The sequence below is a fragment of the Asterias amurensis genome, chromosome 5, assembly GCF_032118995.1.
Source record: "Asterias amurensis chromosome 5, ASM3211899v1".
In the NCBI taxonomy this organism is placed as follows: Eukaryota; Metazoa; Echinodermata; class Asteroidea; order Forcipulatida; family Asteriidae; genus Asterias; species Asterias amurensis.
The window spans coordinates 2,219,429-2,243,886 of NC_092652.1; the positions used below are offsets into that span (position 1 = coordinate 2,219,429).

Below are 24,458 nucleotides of genomic sequence, written 5' to 3' on the forward strand. Positions count from 1 at the left end.
GGACATTCATTGGCTATTTCTATTGAAAGGTAAATACACCGATCCATTAAGCCAGGCCTAATTATCATTGACCAATCACAACCGCGAAATCTGATCACCATTTGAACCGTTTGGTGATCTTTGCACTAATGGTGATCAGGTTTCGCGGCTGTGATTGGTCAACTGGTAAGGAGGCGGGGCGTAATGGATCGGTCTATTACTTTCCACTTGTTCGTGGGTGATGAGAGTGTGAAAGGAGGCTACGAGAAGATGGAAGGAAATCACCAGGATCTGAGGCAGTTTATTCAAAAATACATCCTGCACCTTAACAGTTGAGAGTTACAGGGAAACTAATTTTATTAGACAACTCTGAACACAAGTTGAACCAATATAGTTACCTATAATAAGTAAACAAACCTCTAATAAAACAAGTAAACAATAAAATACATTTGTATAAAAAATCTTTTTTTTTTACTTCATTATTATGGCATTATACAGCAGGCAACAATTTTTCAGGACCTGTTTTGCGTTTGGAAAAAAACTGTATAAATATTAATTTTTTCTTGATCCTTTTTTTTTGCGCATGCATCTTAACTATCAGTCAATGAAAGGTCTTCTATGACCTAAGCGAGGGCGCTATTTAAGCTTCTGATGTATACGCGCATAAGGTCTATAAGTTAATCTTGATTTGTTTTAAACAAAGACATTTGAATAAATTTCTGACTATGACCATGAGAAAGAACATTCATTTTGGGTATCAAAGTCTTTAATAACGCATTTCACATTGAAGCAGTTTTTATTTTTTACAAATCTATTAAAAAGAAACTATAAAACAAAATTAAGATACTTCAAATTTTCGATAACTCTATTTTATGGTAAAACAATATTGGCAATAGCTTTGATATAATAAGATAGGTAAAATGTGCAAGTTTGGCAAAAATAATATACGGCTATAAAGAAATAACGGCTGTGCCGGGTGAGATGAATGCTTTTAATATAATATTTTGTTAAAATATTTCTGTAATTTTTACAAACCAGGACTCACTTCAGGTTAAACTCTTGCTTACATTTAAACTAGTATTTCTTGAGATCGTTTGATCCAGCAACAACGCACAAAATAAGTAACTAAATTAACATTTTTATCAGGCATAATTTGGCACTTGGGAAAACAGCAGGAAATTTGATTTAGTACGAGGGCTGACCCAGAAATCAGATTAAAGTAGGCAGGATATCATGCCAGACTTATGATGAACATTTTTCAACATTCGATACAAAATCTCTCAAATGTTGATATGGAAACATTTCAGGAAAAATAAACGGTGCACAGGAATTCTATTAGCTTGTCACTATAGTATTATCAATTTGTTTAAAGGCAGTGGACACTATTGGTAATTACTCAAAATATTTATCAGCATAAAACCTCACTTGGTAACGAGTGATGGGGAGAGGTTTATAGTATAAAACATTGTGATAAACGGCTCCCTCTGAAGTGACGTAGTTTTTAAGAAAGAAGTAATTTCCCACAAATTTGATTTTGAGACCTCAAGTTTAGAATTTTAGGTCACGAAATCAAGCATCTAAAAGCACACAACTTCGTGTGACAAGGGTGTTTTTTCTTTCATAGTTATCTCGCAACTCCGACGACCAATCGAGCTCAAATTTTCACAGGTTTGTTACTTTATGCATATGTTGAGATACACCAACTGTGACGGCTAGTCTTTGACATTACCAATAGTGTCCAGTGTCTTTAAGACGTGTTCATTGTTATTTCACTAAAAAGCTTGTCCTCTGTAGGTCAACAAATTATACTGGAGAGAAACAAAACCAGCAAGAAAAAACAACACAAGATCAAGATATGCCTCAAAATTGGGATAGAAGTCCCTGCAAAACTCAGCAAATTGCACACATTGTATCTCTAATCTAAGACAAAGAACCATGGATCATTAACAAGAATCGTAATCCAGCTAAGCAGCTCTAGAACACTGCTGATACACATCAGTAACACACTGAGGTTTAGCAACAAAATTATTGCTGCGTTCAATTAGCTTCCCTGGGTCTCCCCTGACAAGAACATCCTATTATTTCTCAAAACACAAAATCTCTTGGCAAATAACAATCCACCCTTAAAACCCACAAAGAATTGTTACATATAACTGTTACGCCAATTTAATATTTTATTCAAAGCAGCGAGTACCAAACAAGAATTGTTAGATATAACTGTTACGCCAATTTAATATTTTATGCAAAGCAGAGAGTACCAGTCATGGGTACAATAAATCATTAGGGCATCTTGGTTGGTAACCTGCTCTTGATATTCTTGTGAAATTTCTATATTCTACAAAACTTTTCTCTGCAAAGTTTAGCGCCTTCTAGTTACTGAGCTTAGCACTTGGATTCTGGAGCATGGACTGGAGTAGAAAGGAAATATTCCCTGGTAAATTACAATCTTATAATTATTAAGAATCATGAACTCCTCTTTTGGAATTTTATGCGGCACATATGTTCAAGTTGAAGTCATGAAAGTGTATACAAACTACCTCTTTACAGAGATTGTGTGTGAGGGGGGATGGTGTCCACAAATTATAAGGACAATCTACAAAAAGCGCTGACAAGATTTTAGTCCACTTCTTCAATGGTAGGACCACCAGCATCAGGAGCTTCACCACCCCCTGGCATACCCCCTGGCATACCCCCTGGCATACCTCCTGGGGCACCACCGGTAGCTTGGTACAACTTGGTAATGATGGGATTGCAGATTTTCTCAAGTTCCTTCTGACGATCTTCAAACTCATCTTTTTCTGCGGTCTGAGAAGAGAACAGGGAAAAACAAAAAATTTTATAACCATTTGGAAAGAATATAAAACAGTTCTGTATCTATACTGATTTCAGAAGAGACTACTAAGATAAACAAATTTTTTTTAAAGCATTTGGAAAGAGGAATTACTTTTCTGTATCAATACTCATTTCACTTTTAAGATATGTCACCCTTGTAAGTGAAACCCAAAGTACTATGAACTTATATCAAATAGTATTTGATTACTCCTACACTTAACATTTGAATTCTAACTGGTCAATTAGAGAAACCAATCCATGAAGGTACCTACCTGGTTATGATCCAACCAGTCCAAGACCTCCTTACATTTGTCTAAGATGGTTTGCTTATCTTCCTCACTGATCTTATCCTTCAGTTTATCGTCTTCTACTGTGGACTTCATGTTGTAGGCATAGGACTCCAGACCATTCTTAGCGGTGATGCGGTCAAGCTGAGAATCATCCTCCGCTTTGTACTTCTCAGCATCTGCGACCATCTTCTCAATTTCTTCCTTAGAGAGACGACCTGGAGACAAATATAGAATTCAAAATTGTAGTTCGATTGGCGGGACTGAAGTTTGGTACAATGCTTGAAATACCCGGTGTACCACTGACAATTCGTTTACTTTTTTAGGTTTTAAAATTCCCAAAAAAAATTACGTTTTGAAACTCTTTATTTTTTTTTTTTAATAAATCTTTCTTACCAACAAAATAGATCGTTCTGATTTGTGTTTCCTTGGTTCATCCCAACTTCAAAAGTATTTCTTGAGTAAGAATGTCCTCTTGTGATAACATGTGTATTATGGGTCCTACATGTGTATGGGTTGGTTAATCATTGTGTAATTGTCTTGCCATTGTTCCTTCTTCGATGTTTATTTGTTTGTTGGTTTGTTTGTTTGTTTGTTTTCTTGTCTGTATAAAGGCTGTTGTCTATAAGCCATGGTGTAACTAACAGCCTCATGCTTTTGCTCCTGTATTGTACATAGTTAATTCCTAGTTATTAATTTATTATTTGCTTTTAGTTTATATTGTTTTTCTGTATAATTTAATACACTTTAGATTTGTTAAATTTCTATGTACTGTCTAATTCTCACAATTGTTTTTTTTTTTTCTCAACAAAAGTATGAAATAAACGTGTGTTGAATTGAACTGAATTTAGTATATGTGCGTTTGATGACACTATTTGAGTACAAAAACAGATTATCATACATGTGCGATAATGGCTCTTCCAGAATACATAAACAAATCATGAGCATGACATCGGCATTGAGTGATTTAAATTAATTCATTCATTACTATTCTTACATCTGTACTTCACAGAAGTTTTTACAGTAACGTGTAAAATGCTTGGACTGACCCTTTGACCTCATGTTGACCTGGACATGACCTCAAGGTCACCAACTCACCTTTGTCATTTGTAATGGTGATCTTATTCTCTTTGCCTGTGCTCTTATCTGTTGCTGATACATTGAGGATACCATTAGCATCAATGTCAAAGGTCACCTCAATCTGAGGGATACCTCTGGGCGCTGGAGGAATTCCGGACAGCTCAAACTTGCCCAGAAGATTCTGAGGGTCGGGAAATTAAATCATTTACAAATATAAAACAAAATCATTTAATGTATTTATCGTTATGGGACCCTAAGAAAACAAACTTGATCACTGTACTAGCTCAGAACCCAATGGAGAGTTTAAAAAAATCAAAACAAAATTATTTAACGACGATATAAGACATAAAGATTTGACAAGAAGATGCATTTTCAACAAAGATGACAAAAGCATAAGAATTGTTATAAGTTACACTACATAAGATGATAGAGATTTTTGGGTAACAAGTAATAGTAATAGTAATAATAAACAAAGATATATTTTACAAAAACCCCAAATACATATTAAAGTTACCAAACGAATGGAGAAACTTTTTGACAGAAAGTTGTAAAATCAAAACATTTACAAAACCAAAAAACTTACATTGTCCTTAGTTAGAGGACGCTCTCCCTCAAACACCTGGATGAGTACGCTTGATTGATTGTCAGAGTACGTGGTAAAGACCTTGGAGTTCTTGGTAGGGATGGTGCTATTTCTCTTGATCTGTGATGTCATGACACCACCGGCTGTCTCGATACCGAGGGACAGAGGAGCGACATCCAGAAGCAACAGGTCCTGTACTTCTTCTGATTTATCCCCGGACAAAATGGCCGCCTGAACAGCTGTTAAGAGATATAATGGTATTGGTTTTTTTACTCATTTCTAGTCACGTCTAGTAAACTAAGACATATCATGTGACGCGCTCTAAACCAATGAAAAGGCAGAATATTCGAAAGGGGTGTTATAATACAAAATAGTTCAATACATTATATATACACAGAATATTACAAATGCTTTTTAAACCTTTGTCAGAAGTAATGAAGAACTACAAACTGAAAATCTGCAAACAATACAAATTACTATGGTAACACTGACGAGTCATCTTAAGATGAATCTTAAGATGCATCTTAAGATGCATCTTAAGATGCATCTTAGTGCTTTGTGAAACAAAGCTCAAGTCATTCGTTAATAAGAATAATCTTTCAAACTGGTGCTCTGTCTCTATCCAGTTAATTCAGTACAGACAGAGATTGACATGCGATCTTACCTGCTCCATACGCCACAGCCTCGTCAGGGTTGATACTCTTATTCAACTCTTTCCCATCAAAGAAATCTTGCAGCAACTTCTGGATCTTAGGGATGCGGGTAGAGCCGCCAACGAGCACCACCTCGTCAATCGTTTTCTTCTCCATCTTAGCGTCCGACAGAGCCTTAGCGACGGGGCCCATGGTGTCGCGAAACAACTCGTTGTTCAACTCTTCAAAGCGAGCACGGGTGATTGACGTGTAGAAGTCAATTCCCTCAAAGAGTGAGTCGATCTCAACACTGAAAAACATTTATAAAAAATAACTTTAATTTTCATTTGTTATCTCAACACTAAAAAAATATTTTTTTAAAATAACTTTAATTTTTGTTATCAGTTATTTCAAACTATTACTCCCACACCCGTAATCCCCACAGGCAATCACAATCACCCACTCTTATGTCACTCCTCACCAAATTGTTAAGACTTCAATAATATTTGTCTTCTTTGTAGGTACATGTATACATTGATACTCAAGAAGATTTGAAAATACTCATGAGACTCGTAGTCAACAGTGGAAGTGTCGTGGTCGAGCCGTTAAGAGCACCGAGTTCAAACTCTGGTGTTTCTGATCAGCAGAGTGTGGGTTTGAGTCCCCAGCCATGTCCTTGAGCAAGACACTTAACCATTTCTTTGTCCTTAGGATGGGACATAAAGCCGTTGGTCCAATGTGTTGTGTAACGTATGTAAAAGAACCCAGTGCACTTATCAAGAGCAGGGGTTCGCCCCAGTGTTCCTGGCTGTGGCTGCTGTATGCGCCGTAGCACCTTGTAAACCCTTGTAATGTGCTGAATAATTTGGTCTCAGAGTTCATCACTGCAATAACCTATCCTCCTGAAGATTTGTATACACTCAGCGCCTTGAGTACCTTGTTTGGTAGATATGTGCGCTATATAAGACTTCGATAGTACTATTTCTCACAAAGATATAATTACACAATGAGGAAACATATTTCCAATTGGTAACACAAGACCATCAAGCTTTTCCAGTCTGGAGTTTACTGTCCCAGCTCTGAAATCACTTGCCTCGGGCTTACGATCCAGAATTTATTTTGAAGTTCCAAACTTACTTTGCCTGTGTGCTTGATGATAGAGTCCTCTTTGCTCGTTCACACGCCGTCCTAAGACGCCTTAAAGATCTCTTGTTTGCTGAGATGTCTTTCTTGTGTTTACGCTTGAACTGCTCAATAAAGTGGTTGACCAGTCTGTTGTCGAAATCCTCCCCTCCGAGATGGGTGTCTCCGGCCGTTGATTTGACTTCAAAGATGCCGTCCTCGATGACCAAGATGGACACATCGAAGGTACCGCCACCTAAATCAAAGATGAGAACATTGCGCTCTTTCCCGACCTTTAACACCAAATAAAAAAGTTCCTTGTGTCAACCATCTACAAACTGTCAAACCCCATCTACAGTACCAATAATTGCAAGTCTACAAACTCATCCCCTACTTTCTTAGCAACGCCCTTGAGACTATGATCGGGGGACTAGTGACAAATAAAACAATTGTAGATCGCAAGGTGAAATGAAGTACGCCATTGCAGTAAAAACAACTTTCTTGCAACAATCTATCAGAGCAGACAATGACAATTGGGCGACTACTGAAAATCATGACTCGACAAGTTGCCCTACTAATTGTGGCTTTGACTCAAGTCGCTTTAGTCACCCAGGCCTACTTGAGACAACTCGCAATGACATTAGCTCATCTTAGAAAAGACTTCCCAAAAAGATTGACAACTAGCCTCTGCTTATGTTGCTGAAGATTGTCTTGATTGTTTGCTTTCATGTTCACCAAACCAGTCGATAAGAACATGGTTTGAAAATGAAAATGAAAGTAATTCCTGTAGGCACATTGATTTTGACCAAGACAATTGAGTACGTCCAAGGGCAATTTTCAGAAATGTGCCATTAAATGTAAAGTATACCTTTGGAGTTTTTTTTTACCATTTGATTGATTTCATCCTATAGACAAATCCAGGCGCGCACCGGGCACACAGGTATTGAGCACCGCACGCCACTGCTGCGGTGTCTTCAATGCCTAGTTTATGCACAAAAAGACACCGCAATTGTAATTTTTCAATAGAGGGCTCTACCAAGTTTGTTTCATCAGATTGGCCTATACAAAAGTAGATATGCAATAAAAATAGCTTGTGAAAATTTCATGTGGGAGCGTTTTTAAGATATCAACAAAATCTGGAGCAATTATGTCCATGCAGGGAGAACAATGTGAATTGGAATACTGAGAAATGTTTCTTGCATGAAAAGTTTTTCATATTGAAATTTTTTGAATCCCTTTTTCTAAAACCAAATTCCTTAGAACGGAATCGTTTCTTTAAATGATAAACATGATGAAAAGTTGCAATGCTTCTTACCAAGTAAGTTTTTATGGGCATTTATTTTTGGAGTCATTACCAAACGTATCCCTTCCCCTTTATCTCTTCTAAGGAAGTTTTAAATAAATTAAGAAGAACAATAGAGTGAAACCACTTACCTTCTTATCTAGACCATAAGCGATGGCCGCTGCAGTTGGCTCATTAATGATACGTAGAACCGTCATTCCCGAGATGGTTCCTGCGTCTTTTGTAGCTTGGCGTTGAGAGTCATTGAAGTAGGCTGGCACGGTCACGACGGCATTTGTGACAGTCTAGAGAAAAATTTAAAAACTCAATGATATGAACCAAACAAACAGATTATTGAAAAGAGATCAAAAACAGACACAAATGCCCCGCAAGCCAGTCCTTTTCGCGACATTTGACCAAGGTGGTCTATAAAAAGAAAAGGCTTCTGTATCCCGAGACCAATCCACACAGCAGCTATTATGGCAAGTCTTTTTTGAAATTATCACTGGAACATTTTTTTTATTTTGTAGGCATACCACAAAGTTTTCTGCAACACACCATCTCGATATTGGGCCAAGTGACAACCAACTTAGCATTCTCCAGAATGATCCAAGGGCTTCAAGAAAAGACAAACCTTTCCAAGAAATGCTTCAGCTGTCTGCTTCATCTTAATGAGTACCATGGAGCTGATCTCCTCAGGGAAGAATGTCTTCCTCTCTCCTTTGTAGTCGACTTGAATCTTGGGCTTACCTCCTTCCTCGATGACCTCAAACGGCCAGTGCTTCATGTCTGCTTTCACCACAGACTCGGAGAACTTACGGCCAATCAGACGCTTAGCATCTGCAAATGAAAACAGGAAGACATTTAAAAGGCTTTAAAAACTCAGAATATTTAAAAAAAACGTGAACTTGCATATTTCAAGCTGCATAATTGCACATCGAACCAAAAAAATAATATATGAAAAAGTTTTAAAATTCTTAACAATAGTTGTGCTCTTTCCGGACTTAAAAATGAGTCCTTCATACCAACCATCTACAAACCATCAAACCCCATCCACAGTTTCAATCATTTCAAGTCTACAAAGTCACCACCAATGTCTAAGCAACACCCTTGAGACAACTCAAAAGGATAGAAGCTCATCTTAGAAAAGAATTCACAAAATGATTGACAACTAGTCTCTGCTTAAATTGTTTGCTTTCAAGTTCACCAAACCGATCAATCATAGACTGGTTGGAAAAATGAAAATGAAAGTAATTTTCTGTAGGCACATTGATTTTGACCGAGACGATTGAAAGCATTCAAGGGCAATTTTCAGAAATGTGCCTTTTACGGTAAAGTATAACTATTAGATTTTTGTTTATAATTCTGAACAAATAGTTTAATGACAAACATGTAGGTGTGTCGTGGCAGAGCGGTTTAGAACACTGGACTTAAACTCTCAAGTGTTTCTGATCAGCAGAGTGTGGTTTCAAGTCCAATTTCACAAAGATCTAAGATTGATCGTAACTACAAATCAATCGTAGTTGCTAGGTAAAATGTGATGTCACAATACAAATCACTATGGTGATACCGAAAAACTGGTCTTGCAATGAATTTTATTGCTTTGTGAAATCGGCACGGAATGTGACACCCTTCCTCCATGGTGACATTAAGCTATAGAACGTGTGTACTTCGGTTGGTAGTGCACGTAAAAGAACCCAGAACACTTAACTTGGAGAAGTTGGGTTAGCGGTTAACCCATGTGTTTTGGGTTCACACAGGTTTCCTCAGGCATGCGACGTAGAGCGACTAAGTTCACTTTGAGGCATCCTTTGTTTCATGACTAACTCACCAAAGACCGTGTTGCTGGGGTTCATTGCGACCTGATTTTTAGCGGCATCCCCGATGAGACGTTCTGTATCTGTGAAGGCTACATAGCTTGGTGTTGTTCTGTTGCCCTGGTCGTTGGCAATGATTTCTACTTTTCCATGTTGGAAGACACCTACACAGGAGTATGTTGTGCCAAGGTCAATACCGACAGCTGGAGCGGTGGCCATGTTGAGTTCTACAAATGAAATTTTAAAACCTTTCAATATTAATATTATTGTAATTTTGAATGCCGACAGACACTCCCAGTACCTCAACAATGAAGTGAATGTGATGAACATAATCAATCAGCAGATCAGTGACAAATGTTGTATGCGAATAACAAACTGTTTATCTTATCTGAAAAGTTTCCGTATGGCGCCACCACTTTTCATTTGATATGAAATAAAATAGTATCATTCTTAATCTGAGAACCTACCTCAATAATGAGATATCCCTTTTTGTAAAAATGGGTGAAAAAAAGTGATGGTGGCGCCATATTAATAATATATCCTGGTGTCATGTGTTTTCAGTAGGATAACAGGAAAATTGTTCACAATCAAAAACTAAATATTTTTTTTTCAAATCATCTATCCATTTTTTAACAATAACACTTTCACTTCATGGTGTGTTGAAATTTTTAAAGTTTTGGTTTTACGTTGCGAGAGACAGTCCGCCATTAACAGTGCTTGTGCGTGCACGACATTGGAGCAACGTCATATGTTTTCACACCTTTCATTGGTTGGTATTTTATTGAATATTCAGAAGCTAGTATGGCGGGCAAAGTAAATCAAAAATATTATTCAATTGGTACTTAACAAATTTAATTACATTTTTGTCCTAAGGCATTATGGCTACTTTATTAGAATCCAGAGATATCATAAGGCATGAAAGTAAAACACCCCACCCCCCTTGATGCACTCACACTTCATAACAATCCTTTTTCCCCCATTTCAGACCAGTAATGTTTGGTTTCAGGAGATAAGAAACCAATCTATGATATTTTCTCTTAAATGTAGACTTAATATGTATTACTCTTATCGGAACTTATAACAGTTATGCAGTAAATAAAAAAAAAAATGGTTGTCATTTTCACTTAGAATGTTTTAATATTTTCCCCACATTTGCGCACCATAGAATCCCAAATAGTAACCACCTCACGTGATCCATCTAGTGACTAAAGCAGAATGAAACTCAATCTAGCAGATAGTAATTTTGTTTTGAACTTTCGAGGTTGGATGATGTTTCTTTGACTCACTTGAATGTTGGCATAATAATGCACTAGTGATTAGTACCAAAAATCAATCATTTTATAAATGTTTGAGCATAACCAACGACAGGAAACTTTATTCTCAGCATGATTAAGCCTGATGAAAATACAGACCGTGAGTAAACTGCATAGCTTCTGTCACCGGTGCAGCTTGCACAATTTCGCGGTAAACGGGAATCAAAGTTGGGGACCGAAAACATACGAGGGTCGATAACGTATGACACTACGATACATGGAAAGTTATCATTCTTATTTATTAAATAAATATTTATAGTCCATGGTACTTAATTGCTCCATGATGATGTTGATATGCGCTCTGTTGATAAATAAGCATAATTAGAAATAATATTAATTGAATGCAATGACATTAGAACTACAATCACCCCCCCCCCCCCGCCGGCTACGCCCACTGCACTGTTTGACCAAAAAAGGACAAAACGCAAAGTCAAAGCCACGAGGCGAGAGTACTCGTGGTGGAGGACATGCGAAGGGCGATGAATATTATTAATATTAGACCACCTTTTTGGGCTAGCTCATGCATGGGTTGAAACACCAAAGAGAAAGGGCAGATATTTATTGCTCTATGCTATGAATACACACATCACATTATCCTTGATCACGCCTCACATGCATAAAGCGATAAGAGCAAGGAATGCGGCATGCCATTCGAATTCTCAATCTCTGATGACCGAGTTCGGAGGCGAAACATGAGGCGAGGCATGAGGCGAGGCATAATTATGACCACGCAACACACACGCACCCGGAAAAAGGGTAACTACACATGATAAGAAACAACGCAACAGCGGGCGTGCAGCAGGACGGGTATTAAAAACAAACTACAGGAAATATATTTCCATAATTAATATCTTCAAACAAAGTATGAATTCCCATTTAATAAGAAACGTACCAATTTAGTCCAGGTTTCAAGAAAAACGAGGAGGAAGTCCCGGAGAATCGAGCCCGTCACGAGCGATGATGATGATGAACCCGTTTACTCTGCTGCATGCATTATGCAGCGACGTCACGTACGTACACAGCATGCACTACACTAGCAGCATGGTTAGCATCCGATCGGCCATCCATGCGCTACGCGCGCGCGAGTGTGAAGCCAAACCAATCTAATGACGTCATCGAGCAAGGGGACTTTGGTGTGCAAATAAAGAGAGTTCTGGAACCCGTCGGTAAAAACCCTCATGATGAAAGGCAACACGTGCTCTGCTACTGCTCGGTGGGTTGTGCCCAATTGTATCCCAATGTTTTCTTAGCCCCACCCACTGATCCTCCCGCAGATCAAATTACATCATGGTTTAATTTGCCCCCCCCCCCCCCAGAAGAAAAAAGAAAAAAAATGTCTTCGAAAAAAAGTACATCCCTCCTCAAGATCCTCTGATAAATATGAATAATGAAAAATAAATGAATCTGGACAAATAATGTGAGTTACAGTGAATTGTGATTCTTGGGTTGGGTATGTGTAAAGGATGTGGATGGACAAATTTGCCTGGTGTCAGATGCATCTCCATCTCCATCTCCATTGGTTCAGTCAGCAAAATATCCTGCCGGATACATCTACGCTAACTTGCGCACTGCGTGTGGAAATAGACTACTACATTATATTTGTTGTTGCTTACATGTCCCTTGAATTTAGCTAGAGTTGCGCTGTTCACAGCAGCCGACGAGAGTGAGTTCCAGAGTTTAACAGTTGATACGAAGAATGAATCTTTGAAGGCCCGGGCTTTATGGCTGACTTGAGTGAATTTTTGGTTGTTTCCCCTTGTATCCCTGGTGTTGGGCTGAACATAGTTGTGAAGTTGAATGTCAACCAAACCATTTTTCATCTTGTAGAGCATACATAATTTCTGTTGATTTCTTCTGTTCTGTAGTGTGTCCCATCCCAAGTCATCTAGAAGTTTAGTAACGGTTCCCGTATCCCTTTTGTAGTTTCCTGTGCAAAACCTCGCTGCTTGGCGCTGGACTCTTTCAATTGAGTTTATGTTCTGTTTTGTTGAGGGGTCCCAAGCGGATGCAGCATATTCTAAGAGTGGGCTCACTAAGCTCAAATAAGCAGTTGATTTCACTTCACTGTTACAGCTCCACAAATTCCTGCGGATAACATTCTGCACTCTTTGGGCTTTCTTGATGGACTCCTGAACATGGATGTTCCAGCTGAGGGTATTAGATATATGAACACCAAGGTATTTTTGAGATGAGACGCTGTCCAATACTTGATTGCAAAATTTGTATTCATGCTGGGGTGGGTTTCTCTTGCCTATGGTCATGGTGCAGCACTTGCTTGGATTAAAGTTCATTAACCAAGTGTCTTGCCAGGTTTCCAAGAGTTTCAGGTCATTCTGCAAAGTGCTGGTGTCCCCGTTGGTAGGAATTGGGTTGTAAAGCAAGCAGTCATCTGCAAAAAGCCTGGTCTGAGAGGTGATGTTGTTTGGCAGGTCATTGATGTACAACAAAAACAAAAGTGGACCAGTGACAGTGCCTTGTGGCACACCAGAAGTGACGGCTCCTGGGAGTGATGTATGTCCATTATTTACGACTTGTTGGGTGCGCCCTGTCAGGAAGTCCTGAACCCATGTTGAGATCTCCCCACTTAATCCATAATATTGAAGTTTGGAGATAAGACGACGGTGCGGGACTTTGTCAAATGCCTTGGTAAAATCAAGCACTGCGACATCAACCAGATTGTTCTTGTTGAGTTCCATGCTAATGTCATGAATTGTGAGGATGAGTTGCGTTTCTGTTGACTTTTTGGCTCGGAATCCATGTTGAAAATCAGTTAAGATATGTTGTTTCTCCAAATGTTTCATCACATGGCTGTGTACAATATGCTCCAAAACCTTGCAAACCACTATAGTGAGTGAGACAGGACGGTAGTTTGCTGCACAAGTACGGTTCCCCTTCTTGAAAATTGATGTGATATTTGCTTCCTTCCAGTCTTGTGGTACTACACCTGTGTTGATTGAACTTTGAAAGAGGTCCTGAAGTGGTGAGGCTAGCTGCTTAGCTCCAAGTTTCAGAAACCAAGGTGGAATTCCGTCTGGACCTGGTGCTTTGTTGGGCTTAAGCTCGCTAAGGAGCTTTTCAACTCCCTCTTTGGTGATAATGAGCTGACCAATCTGTTTGTACGGGCTAGCTCCAAGTCGGGGCAACTCCCCAGGAGGCTCCTTGGTAAACACACTCTGAAACTGTTCATTCAAAATGTTCGCCTTCTCTGTATCATCGGTGACGATCTTTCCATCTTTCTCAAGGTCTGCAACTCCTGGGTTTTCTTGCCTTAACTTTTTGATAAATGTCCAGAATTTTTTAGGCTCCTCCTTGATGGCGGATCCCAAGGTTTCTCTGATGTATGTAGAGCGGTTATTTTTTATGAGTTTGTGTGTATTTCTCCTGAATTCACGAAAGACTTCCCAATCAGAGGCCTTTCCTGATTTGATGGCTTTATTGTATAGACGTTGCTTCTTCTTAACAGCTCGTCTTAGTGTCCTGTCAAACCAGGGTAAGTTGAAACGGCTAGATGTCATCTTGTGAGGAACACATTTTTCCATGGTTTGGAGAATTGCTGTCTTGATGCAGTCCCATTTTTCAGTTACAGTCTTCCCTTTGTTGGTTTTAAAATACTGGTCCGAAAAACCTTCCAAGGCTTGTGTGACGCCATCAGCGTCAGCTTTGTCGCGCAAGTAGACCTTTCGCTTCACTGGTCGTTTTCTAATCGGGGCAATCCTTAAATCCACTATCACCGAGCTGTGATCAGAAATACCGTCAACAACCGTGATCTTGTCCACTATGTCAGGATTGTTGGTGAAAACCAAGTCTATAAGATGTTCTCGGCGTTTCCCTGTTTTCTTGTGGGTTGATTGACATGTTGAGTGAGCCCATGTTCTTCAACTAGGGTGACCAGTTGATCTGCAGCTTTACAGCTGTATCCACTTCTGGTTGACACACAGTTGTTGTCACTCCAATTGATGTTGGGCAAATTAAAATCTCCAGTCAAAATAATGTTGTGAGAGTTGATCTTATTTCCCAGGTTGGCAAATGATTGTCCCAACATCGCGATTGCTTCTCCATTATCCTTGGGTGGGCGGTAGAAGACACCAATTAGCATAGGTCTACATCCCTTTACTTTGGTTTCAGTCCATAATTTTTCACAGTCTGAGTTTAGTTCACTGCAGTGAGTTGAAGGTAAGTCCCCTTTCACAGTCTGAAAAACACCCCCTCCAGTAGTGGTAGTCTTTCGATCCTTTCTGAAGACAGCGTAGTTTTCAGGATTGAAATCAGGATTGATGGTATCCGACAACACGGCAATGTCACCAGCTTTCGATTTAACACTCTGGCAATTAGTTAACACGATCCTGATTCTGTCTCTAGGCTTGGGAGTAGTTTTCTTTGCCCTCTTTTTCCTCTTATTAGTTTGATTATTAATGACAGATGACTGGTTATTATTTGGCTTGTTCGCTCGAGCAGAACCGACGACCGTCAATTCTCCATCCACAGAATTATCAACAGATATGTCCCCTTCATTGAAAAATGAGTCCGAAAAGTGCATAGCATCACACAGTGGGCAAACCCAGTTGCAGTCACTCGTCATGAGAAACATGTAAGTCACATCATCAATGTTGCAACATGCAGTATGCAGCCATTTGTCGCACCTATCACATTGTACTGCATGATGTTCCCTGAGCACATTTCCATCACACACACTACAAGGAGCACAACAGCCGGAGCAATACCACGGTAAAGAGTTGGCAATAATAATTTGAGCCTGTTTTAGTGTAGTCCCAACACAGCTAGGATGAGCAAAATGTTTACAGTCTGCACATCTGAGTTTATATTTGCTGTTAACCCTCCTTTTGCAATTGTGTCCGCCATGCAATACCCGCTCCGGACACTTTTGCATATGCAATCGTGTCCGGGGGCTATGAAAAAACGTCCGGCGGACATGTACATGACTGTACATTTACATGTGTGTGCGCGCGCGCGTAAGCGCGAGCGTGCATGTACTGAACCTACGTATATGCAGCATGAATATTCACATATAATTATTATTGCAGCGAATATCCATGTCATTCATACATGACATGCATTTAGCATGTAAAAAAAATCGCGGTCGTGTTCCGTTGACCCGGGGCGTTTAATTTACTGCAATGACACGGGGCGGACACAACTGCATATGCAAATGTGTCCGGGCGGACACAATTGCACTATGCAGCAGCGTCCGGGCGGACACAATGGCATATGCAAAACTGTCCGGCGTACATTATTGCAAAAATGTCCTCCGGAAAGTATTGCATAGAGGACATAATTGCATGCGACACCGGTCAAAACGACCCTTTATCAAAATTGACTAGAAAGGACGGGTATCTAGTTTAGGGTTTATCAAATAAACCTTGTATTCAAACGCACTAAATACGATCGACCCCGTGTTTGGCTATGTACACAAGTACTACAGCCGGGAACGTTCTAGTAGTCTGTCTTTATGAAACTTCGGGCATTACACTCTACTGCTGCTGCTGTTCTTGCATGTCTTGCGTGTCTTATGTAAGGTTTTGTGGCTGCGTTTTTACTTGAAGTTTCTTCTTTCTTGAATGGTTTGAGAATATAGGAGATTCTTTTACAATGATTAGGTAAGTAAGTGAGACATAAGCTGTGACTTAGTCCCGTTCTATGGGCCTGTTAACTCTGCGGTGGTGGTGACTGTGCAGTGCGGTGGCCAGTGCTGACTAAAATTATTGTTGTGTTGTTTGGTATGCGTGAACCTTTTTGTGTTGAGATTGTGTGGTTACATCATTTTATTTTTAAGGCATATGTAGGTATTTAACTAAGTGCAAAAGGAAGATAAAATTACTAAATGATATATAATGCTGATTCTTGCCATAGAACGATTTATGTATCAATCATGCCACTACTGTCTTTTCACTAATTTTAATCAAATATTTAAATAAATTAAAGGAATATATATAGGCCTATATATCTCATTTTAAATTTATTATTATGTAATTTTATGGATACATCTTTCTACTCCAGTCTAATTCTAATTAAGTAAGCCAAGGAGTTGTGAGATAAGATGGGAACATTTCAATGTAACAAAATAGTCAACCATTCCAATCCCATGGGTCAACTTAGTAATAGTACTATTCTAGTTGCGATAACTAAACCCTCCTCCCGATGCCGGCAGGAGGGTTACGTTATCGCAACTAGTACTAATACTATTCATCCTTTCTGATTTTGAGAGACAATTTCATGTTTAATTTTATTTTCACTATCTATGCTAATCAATTGATAAAACTAATTGTTAGTTTAACATGATAAACCTTTATCATGTTTATGTGGCAGTCAGTCATTAATTTTTCAGGGAAAGGTTTACATTTGTTTAGTTCGGAGTCATTTTTAATCTGCAATCATTTTAAATAAAAGATTGTCATGATCTGGTTGAAACCATTGAATTGCTCAGAAAACAACAATAAATTTTAAACAAATCTTCATTTCATGTTTTTTCTAGGTAGTCCTAAAAGTAAAGAAAACGACAGAATACAGCATGGCATCAGCTGCACTGAGCTACGCAATGGATGCCTGTATCCTCTTCAGGTTTCATTTACTTGAATTGTATCGACCTGTACATGTTGCAAGATGCCTCTCCACTCAGCGGAATCTCACGCCTTGTCACTCTTCAAACTTTAACCAAGTTATCAGAAGAAGACATACTTTAAGTGAAATAGGATTGGGCAACCAAAGAAGCTCAACCAAGGAAAGGCCACTTCTAGCAAGTCACTACCAGCAGAGAACAGTAAATAGACTTTTGGGGACGCTGTCTGAAGATGCCATTCTTGACCAGATTTCATCCATGACAAATCCTACGGAGGTTCTTAATCTAACGAGTCGCCTCCGCTCTCGACTGACACATGTTCACATTTACCACGCCTTCAATCATATCTGGCAACTTTCTAAAGCCTTCAGTGGCCCCGAGCATCGAAGCTTCATCAAGGCTGTTAGGGGCCATCCTGAATTCAACGCACTCTGCGTTTTAGCAGAGAACAAAGTGAAAGAAGTTGAGAGTGGTCTTCTCGTGGACACATTCTACGCAGCTGTAAGACTCATGCCCGATATCTTTCATCCGTTTGTTCAAGAGCTTCGCACTGAAATCTTCTATCGCCTAGATGAGCTTGGAACTGACGGCTTGTCGAAACTAGCTGTCGTACTTAACGATATCAGAGATAATCGGAGTCCAATGTTTGGGGAAGTTCTTCGACAGTTTCTTACGAAGCTCTGTCAAGTGGACGACATCCGTGAGTTGTCTGCCTGGATGAAGGAGATGATTCACCTCGTAGCCCCAGATGATAGGACGCTCATCTACAAGAAGGCCAGCCAGCTCTTGACCAAAGGGAACCCAAATGAAATCGGCGACAGCAGCCTCCGGAGAATCATTCAGAGTCTAGCAAAAGGAAGAGATGTGAATATGCCTCTCTTAAATCAATGTTCTCAACTCTTGTTACAAATGGTGGATGGCATCCACATTAAGGAGCTATGTATCATTCACAACGTGCTGGGGTTCCTGAACTATGAAAACCAGGAACTCAATAAAGCCATCAGGAAATCAATTTTCAAGAAACTCCCGGATTGTCAGGAACCAGCGGATCTTGCCTTCGCAATGGAACAGGTTGGAGGGTTTGCCTCGGCCAATGTTAAACTTCTTCTTACGGACAAAGCAGAGGAGGTTGTTTCAGAACTTAAGCCTTTCGCCATCAGTAATATGTGCGCCGGCTTACGCATGATGGGTTACCGTGCCCAGAGCCCATTGGTGCCTAAACTGGTACAAAGAATCAAAGAAGAAGTCGACAACCTACAAGTTGAAAGCATCTCAAGCATCCTGGAGTTCTTAGTCCGAGTCGATGGTGTTGATCCAGAGATCTTCATCGTTCTTCAAAAGCGACTGATGACTATTCTTCACTTTGCTTTTTCTCCCGGCAGAGTTTTGAATGTCATTTATTGTCTGTCTTTTCTGCCGGATGTGGACAATCTTGATCCTTCTGTGCTAAAACGCATACGAAGTAGTATGCCACAGCTACATATAGCCGGCATCAACCAGGTGCTGCTTTCCACGAGCAAGATGGCTCGCAAGTTGGTGAAGACGGAGGGACTAAGTTCAGAGTTTAAGGAGATACGCCAAGAGCTGTTTGACAAAGCACAGGCCTCCATTCATGAGGTGAGGAATGCTGGCTGTTTTTTACTTCTCTAAATCCTCAAAAAGCGTCCTCTTAAGTTTTGGTTTAGTTTTATGGATTCAATGCATAGCCAGAGACTAACCATACTTGACTTGAGACCAGTGTCCAATTTCACAGAGCTGCTCAAGCAAACAAGATTGCTTCTATCAAGTTTCTGCTTAGCAGAAATGAGCAGCATACCAGTTACAAATTGTACATGTGGCATGGTACTAGCTTGGCTGGTAAGCTTATTCTGGTAAGCACAGTTATATTGTGCTAGCTACTTTGTGTGCTTTAAGCAGCTCTGTGAGATTGGAGCCTGCTGTGTACATTTTATAAAGCCTGCTAAGCACAACAAAATCTTGTTTAGGGAAATAGGTTACCAACCAAAGTACCAAACAGCTACTATAAATGGTAGGCCTACCTCAATTCTTGCTTAGCAAACAACTCTTTCTTAACACCTTTCTAACAAATCATGCCCTCTGTTGCCAATCTTTGCGGAGTCGATCAATTCGATCAATTAACATTTCGTATGTTGGATTTTTACAGTAATTATATACATCATTGATTGGACTATAGATCTATACTTTACATGTATGCTACAGAATTGCAAAATTACACAATCTTTTTGGATTTTGTTTTAATGTCCCAATTACTTGTTCCTTGAGTACAGATTACAAGTATCCACTTCCTCAACAACATTGTGGATATCATTCTACAAGAAGGTGGCCATGTTTTGGTCTTAGATGCCGCCATGAAGCAATTCAAGCATATCTTACATAGATTGACCCCTCAACTCTCTGTGGATTGCGCAAGGAATCTCTTCAAGGCAAGGTACTTCCAGAGAGAGTTACTGGACGCCATGGCTGAGGTAGCGACTGAGAAAATCCACAAGATAACCCCCATGCAGGTATGTTGGTGGGATGGGACGTAAAGCCATTGGTCCAGTGTGTTGTGTAACGCTTTGTAGTAAAAGAACTCGGTGCAAATATAGTTCCATTGCTAAGGGTTGAATGTTCCCAATGGTCGTGGGTTAGAATCCCACCCGAGTGAATTGTCTGTGGATTTTTTTTTCACAGAACTCAAGAGATTACCGAGTATACAGTGCTTAAAACACATCAGTGTAAAAATCAAAAATTATATTCTTTATCCCCGATGCAAAACTAACATCCATAAAATATGTTGAATTGTTATATTGAAATTCTGATCATGATTTATCCACAGATACTCTACATCTTAAGTCCATACTGCACCCTGAACTACCTGCCGCCCAACGCCCAAGACTTCTTTGCTGCCTGTGTCTCTCGTTGTGAACCTTTCTTGGACAGCCTTCCGGCCGGGTATCTCGTGGACCTCACCCACATCCTGACATTCCTTCAACAGTTCCCAGAAGTATTCATCCGGAGGATTTTCAGTCTTGACTTTCTGACGAAACTGGATGAAGAGTTAGAAAGTAAGCTCCTTTTTACTTTATTTCTCTTCTTTTTCCCTTTTGTTTGGAGGTGGGGGTTACATTCTTTAAGGCACTGGGCACAAGGTTGTCAAAGACCAGCATTCACCATTGATGTATCCCAAAATGCATGAAATAACAAATCTGTGAAATGTTTTGCTCAATTGGTCATGAGAGTATAAAGAAAGACACAAACTTCTTACTCAATGTTTTTTTTCCATATTCAGGCGCTAACAGCCTCCGTGTATTCCACTGGAAGTCCAATATTTAGGTAGATTTGGGTTAACAATGCCATTCTTAGAATAAGAAAAAAAAAACAGAAGAAGAGCCTTTTTTTTAAATTCATGTTTTACTCAAATTTTCTATATGTATATTTTGTTTTTTGCCCCCAGCAATCCCTGATCGTAGTTTGATGTACCGTCGTAAGCTGATGTATTTAAATCGGACAGTGGCCCTGGAGTGTCCAGAGTTACAAGTCCCCTGGTTTCACGAACAGTTCAACCAAGATCTACTCAAGAAACGTGAGTCAAAGATAAATCATTTTATGGAGAAGACGCTTCTCAGTTAACCTTTATTCACATATTTATTTTTAACAGCATGGCGTGTCGTGACGGAAATGTTTAGAACACAAGCTCTGGTGTTGTCAGCAGCAGAGTGTGGGGTTGATACCCCGTCATGACACTTGTGCCCTCGAGCAAGGCACTTAACCGTAAACTGCTTCATAAAAAGTTGGGAAGGTGGTGCATTCTACTCTACCAGCCTGGCTCCTAGTGGATGATACCCATGCCTACATCCTTAGGGACTGTGAAGGGGGATAACTCGTTTCAGCCCCAGGAGTAGGTGGTATCATGGTTTAAAATCGGTATCCCTCACCCTGAAGTGGCAGTCGTGCAGAAAAATAAGAAAATACGAAAAAATAAAATTGTTAACTTCTGGGTGTATGTGTTTTTCATTTTCTAGGGTCACTTAGCTTTGACCCCTCGTTGAGGTCAGTACAGACGACCCTTGTTGAGGTTTTAGGAGGTGCACAGTACCTACGTTCCTTTGTTGTGTCGCCCTACTACTATGACATATGTAAGTACATCTTGCCAAGCTCTAAACTAACCGGAAGGATTTCTGTTCAACATAAAATATTTCCCCCAAATTTTTATTTTGTTTGGTTAATAAGTTATTATATAAAAATAATTTGGGATTGAACAAAGACAAATTGACTAGAGCAGGATTTGAACCTGTGACCCAATGTTGGTGGTCTCCCTACTTTGTCAATATCTTTGTTCAGTTGCCAGTTAGAAGCCTTTTAATCGTAACTGCTGTGTAGCCAGGGATCACACCAAAATTTATGAAACAACCAGAATAAAAGAAAAACTCAAAAAAAAAATTGGCGTACAGATGATAACCTTTATTTCCTTTCAAGTTAAGATCGTCTGTATTATGTGTTATTTCATTTTTCATATGGAAATTCAATGATATCCAAAACGTTAAATCAGTGGAACGGTGAACAAGAATTCTTATCTAATGGCATGCACTTGGATTTTTTTAATATTAATGATGCCTGAAAAGTCTATTAGGGCCTACACCATAAGTACATGTAGGTCGACCTTGTAATCAATTAAAGTTGTCCTACTTTTTTCCAAGGACCAAATATCATGTCCATGACTGTTTATGGTAGATTCGCATGTATTTGTGTAAAATATATTTTGTTTGCTGAAAATACACATGTACTTTCAAAAAAATACTGCCCCGACAGTTTGTTCTGATTTATTTTACGAAAAAAATGTGTAAATTTTGTAATTTCCCCACAGCATTTGAATGTGTGTTAGACAGTGACGGTCACCCATTAGCCTGTGCTGACTACGGTAGCGTACTAAACCGCTCTGGGGAGAAGGTTGCAAATAGCATGCTAGCTGATCTAATGCAGTGGGGTACCCAGACTAAACAGCTTCCTCAGGGAGCTCAGAGGTAGGAGGCACCAGTCTATTTCCAGCGTTGTGTATTAAGAACTTATACTCAGTACTTTCCCAAGTTCTGTGAAACAAAAAACCGAGGCAAATCACTCTGGTGGGATTCGAGCCCACGACCTTTGCATTGCTAGAGCAGATTTCTTACCACTAGACCACCTTGCTAGCCTGGTGGCTAGAGGCAGTTCCAATCCTATGTTTAAGCAGCAGGTACCGTGGGTTCGAGTCCCAACCAAGTGATTTTCCTGGGTTTTTTTCTTTCTTGATATAACTTGGGGGAAAGTACTGAGTATGCAGTGCATCGATGTAAGGGTTAAGAACAATTTATATTTTTAATCACAGACACAAAAAAGTACATCTATTCAAATAAAAGTTTGGGGCATTTGTGATATCTAAAGATTTTGTCTACAAAAGTATTGTATTTTGTCTCAAAAAAACCTGTTTCACATTATAATATAAACTGTTTATATTTCAGGGTTGCCATTGACTTCCAGCCAAGTTCTTTATTCTGCCTCAACTCCAGACATAACCTTGGAATGGTCGTGATGAAACAACGTCATCTAGAACTCATGGGCTACAGATATGTCCAGGTAAAAAAATCAGTGGTTCATTTCAAGTTAAATTTTTTGGGTAAAATTTTTACGGTGAAAATTTTGCTAATTATGTCTACTTCAACAACACGCTTTGGCTAGATGACTGCATGAAAGGGAGTGAATGTGGTTTTGAAAAGGACCAATAGTTGAAGATTCTTCAAACCACTGTCATCCTTGTTCCCAACAGATCCCCCACTTTGTTTGGAGTTCCCAAGCTCTGGCCGAACCAGTCGAGAAAGTAGAATACCTCCGTCAGCTGATCTTCTTCCCGGAAGCCGATAAAGAAGAAGACTTGATGGCAAGAGGAAGTGAGATCTTGACCGGACAAGTCAAGGCTAAACTACCGAGGAACTTTGGCATCAAAGAGGAAGGATTGCTTGAAGACGAGATGGTCCTTAAAGTGCTTCATACTCTGGACAGGTTCAGATGAGAGTCAATGGACTTTACTAAAAGAGTGGATTGAAAAAAACGAAAATTGAGAATTGCCCAACTCATAAGGCCAGCGGCCACTTCAAGGTGAAGGCTTCACTTAACTGATTTGGGCACAAGGATGTAGGCATTGGCATCATCCAATAAAAGCCTGGATGGTAGAGCAGAATGCATTACCTTCCCAACTTTTTACATTGCTAAAGGGCACAAGTTTCCTGACTTGGAATCGAACCTGCGCTCTGCTGCCGAGTTTACCTCTGGTGGCACATTGTTCCTTACTCCTGGGGCCGAAACAAGGTTACCCCCTTCACAGTCTGTGAGGATACATGGATTACTATTATCCACTATGAGCCTGGCTGGAAGAGCAGAATGCACTACCGTCCCACTATTTACCAAGCAGTCATGTTTCAGTGCCTTCCTCAAGAGCACAAGTTTCATGACCGGGAATCGAACCCACACTCTACCGCTGAGTACACCAGAGCTTGGGTCCAGTGAACTAGACCGCTTGCCCACTCAGGTCAGAGTCTGTTTGTGATACGATGCTTCAAATTGCCCAAGAAGACCAGGACATCTTTGACAAAGTCTTGTGAGACATGAACTTTTGAGAGACTGGAGAGTAGAGTTGAAATAGACTTAACTTCTGTTCTGTTTGTGACAATTGTAATCATAATTTTGATACAAACCATTTTCATCCTTACTTGCAGCTGAGAAGCTTAATTGCAAAGGTACCATTCTCTGACTGAGAAATACTAACTGCATGATTTCTCAAAATTCAAGTCTAAAGGCTTAAAAACTCCACTCCCTACAAAAAGCTTCCGATAGCGAAATGAAAGCTGCAGTTTACACAAAATGTACTTTATAGAATGTTTTTTCCATGCCAAATGTGAAAAAAATAATAAATTATATAGCGAT

General features: G+C 39.6%; 2 protein-coding genes across 2 annotated transcripts; one reads left to right on the forward strand and one right to left on the reverse strand.

Moving 5' to 3' along the window:
- Window positions 1–311: 311 nt before the first annotated feature.
- On the reverse strand, window positions 312–11,960 carry LOC139936960 (heat shock cognate 71 kDa protein). Its single transcript, XM_071931836.1, has 10 exons — window positions 11,820–11,960; window positions 9,629–9,841; window positions 8,432–8,637; window positions 7,950–8,102; window positions 6,531–6,808; window positions 5,426–5,703; window positions 4,762–5,000; window positions 4,197–4,359; window positions 3,084–3,316; window positions 312–2,784 (listed from the first exon to the last, which is right to left on the reverse strand). The coding sequence occupies exons 2-10, from the start codon at window positions 9,831–9,833 to the stop codon at window positions 2,596–2,598; spliced, it is 1,944 nt and encodes a 647-aa protein (XP_071787937.1). The 5' UTR covers window positions 9,834–9,841; window positions 11,820–11,960; the 3' UTR covers window positions 312–2,595.
- A 4,366-nt stretch (window positions 11,961–16,326) lies between these two features.
- Window positions 16,327–24,450, forward strand: LOC139937877 (FAST kinase domain-containing protein 1, mitochondrial-like). Its single transcript, XM_071933249.1, has 9 exons — window positions 16,327–16,542; window positions 17,418–19,118; window positions 19,790–20,026; window positions 20,341–20,569; window positions 20,959–21,087; window positions 21,527–21,640; window positions 22,369–22,525; window positions 23,000–23,114; window positions 23,305–24,450. Exons 2-9 carry the CDS (start codon window positions 17,454–17,456, stop codon window positions 23,545–23,547), a joined length of 2,889 nt encoding a protein of 962 aa, XP_071789350.1. The 5' UTR covers window positions 16,327–16,542; window positions 17,418–17,453; the 3' UTR covers window positions 23,548–24,450.
- Window positions 24,451–24,458: the final 8 nt, after the last annotated feature.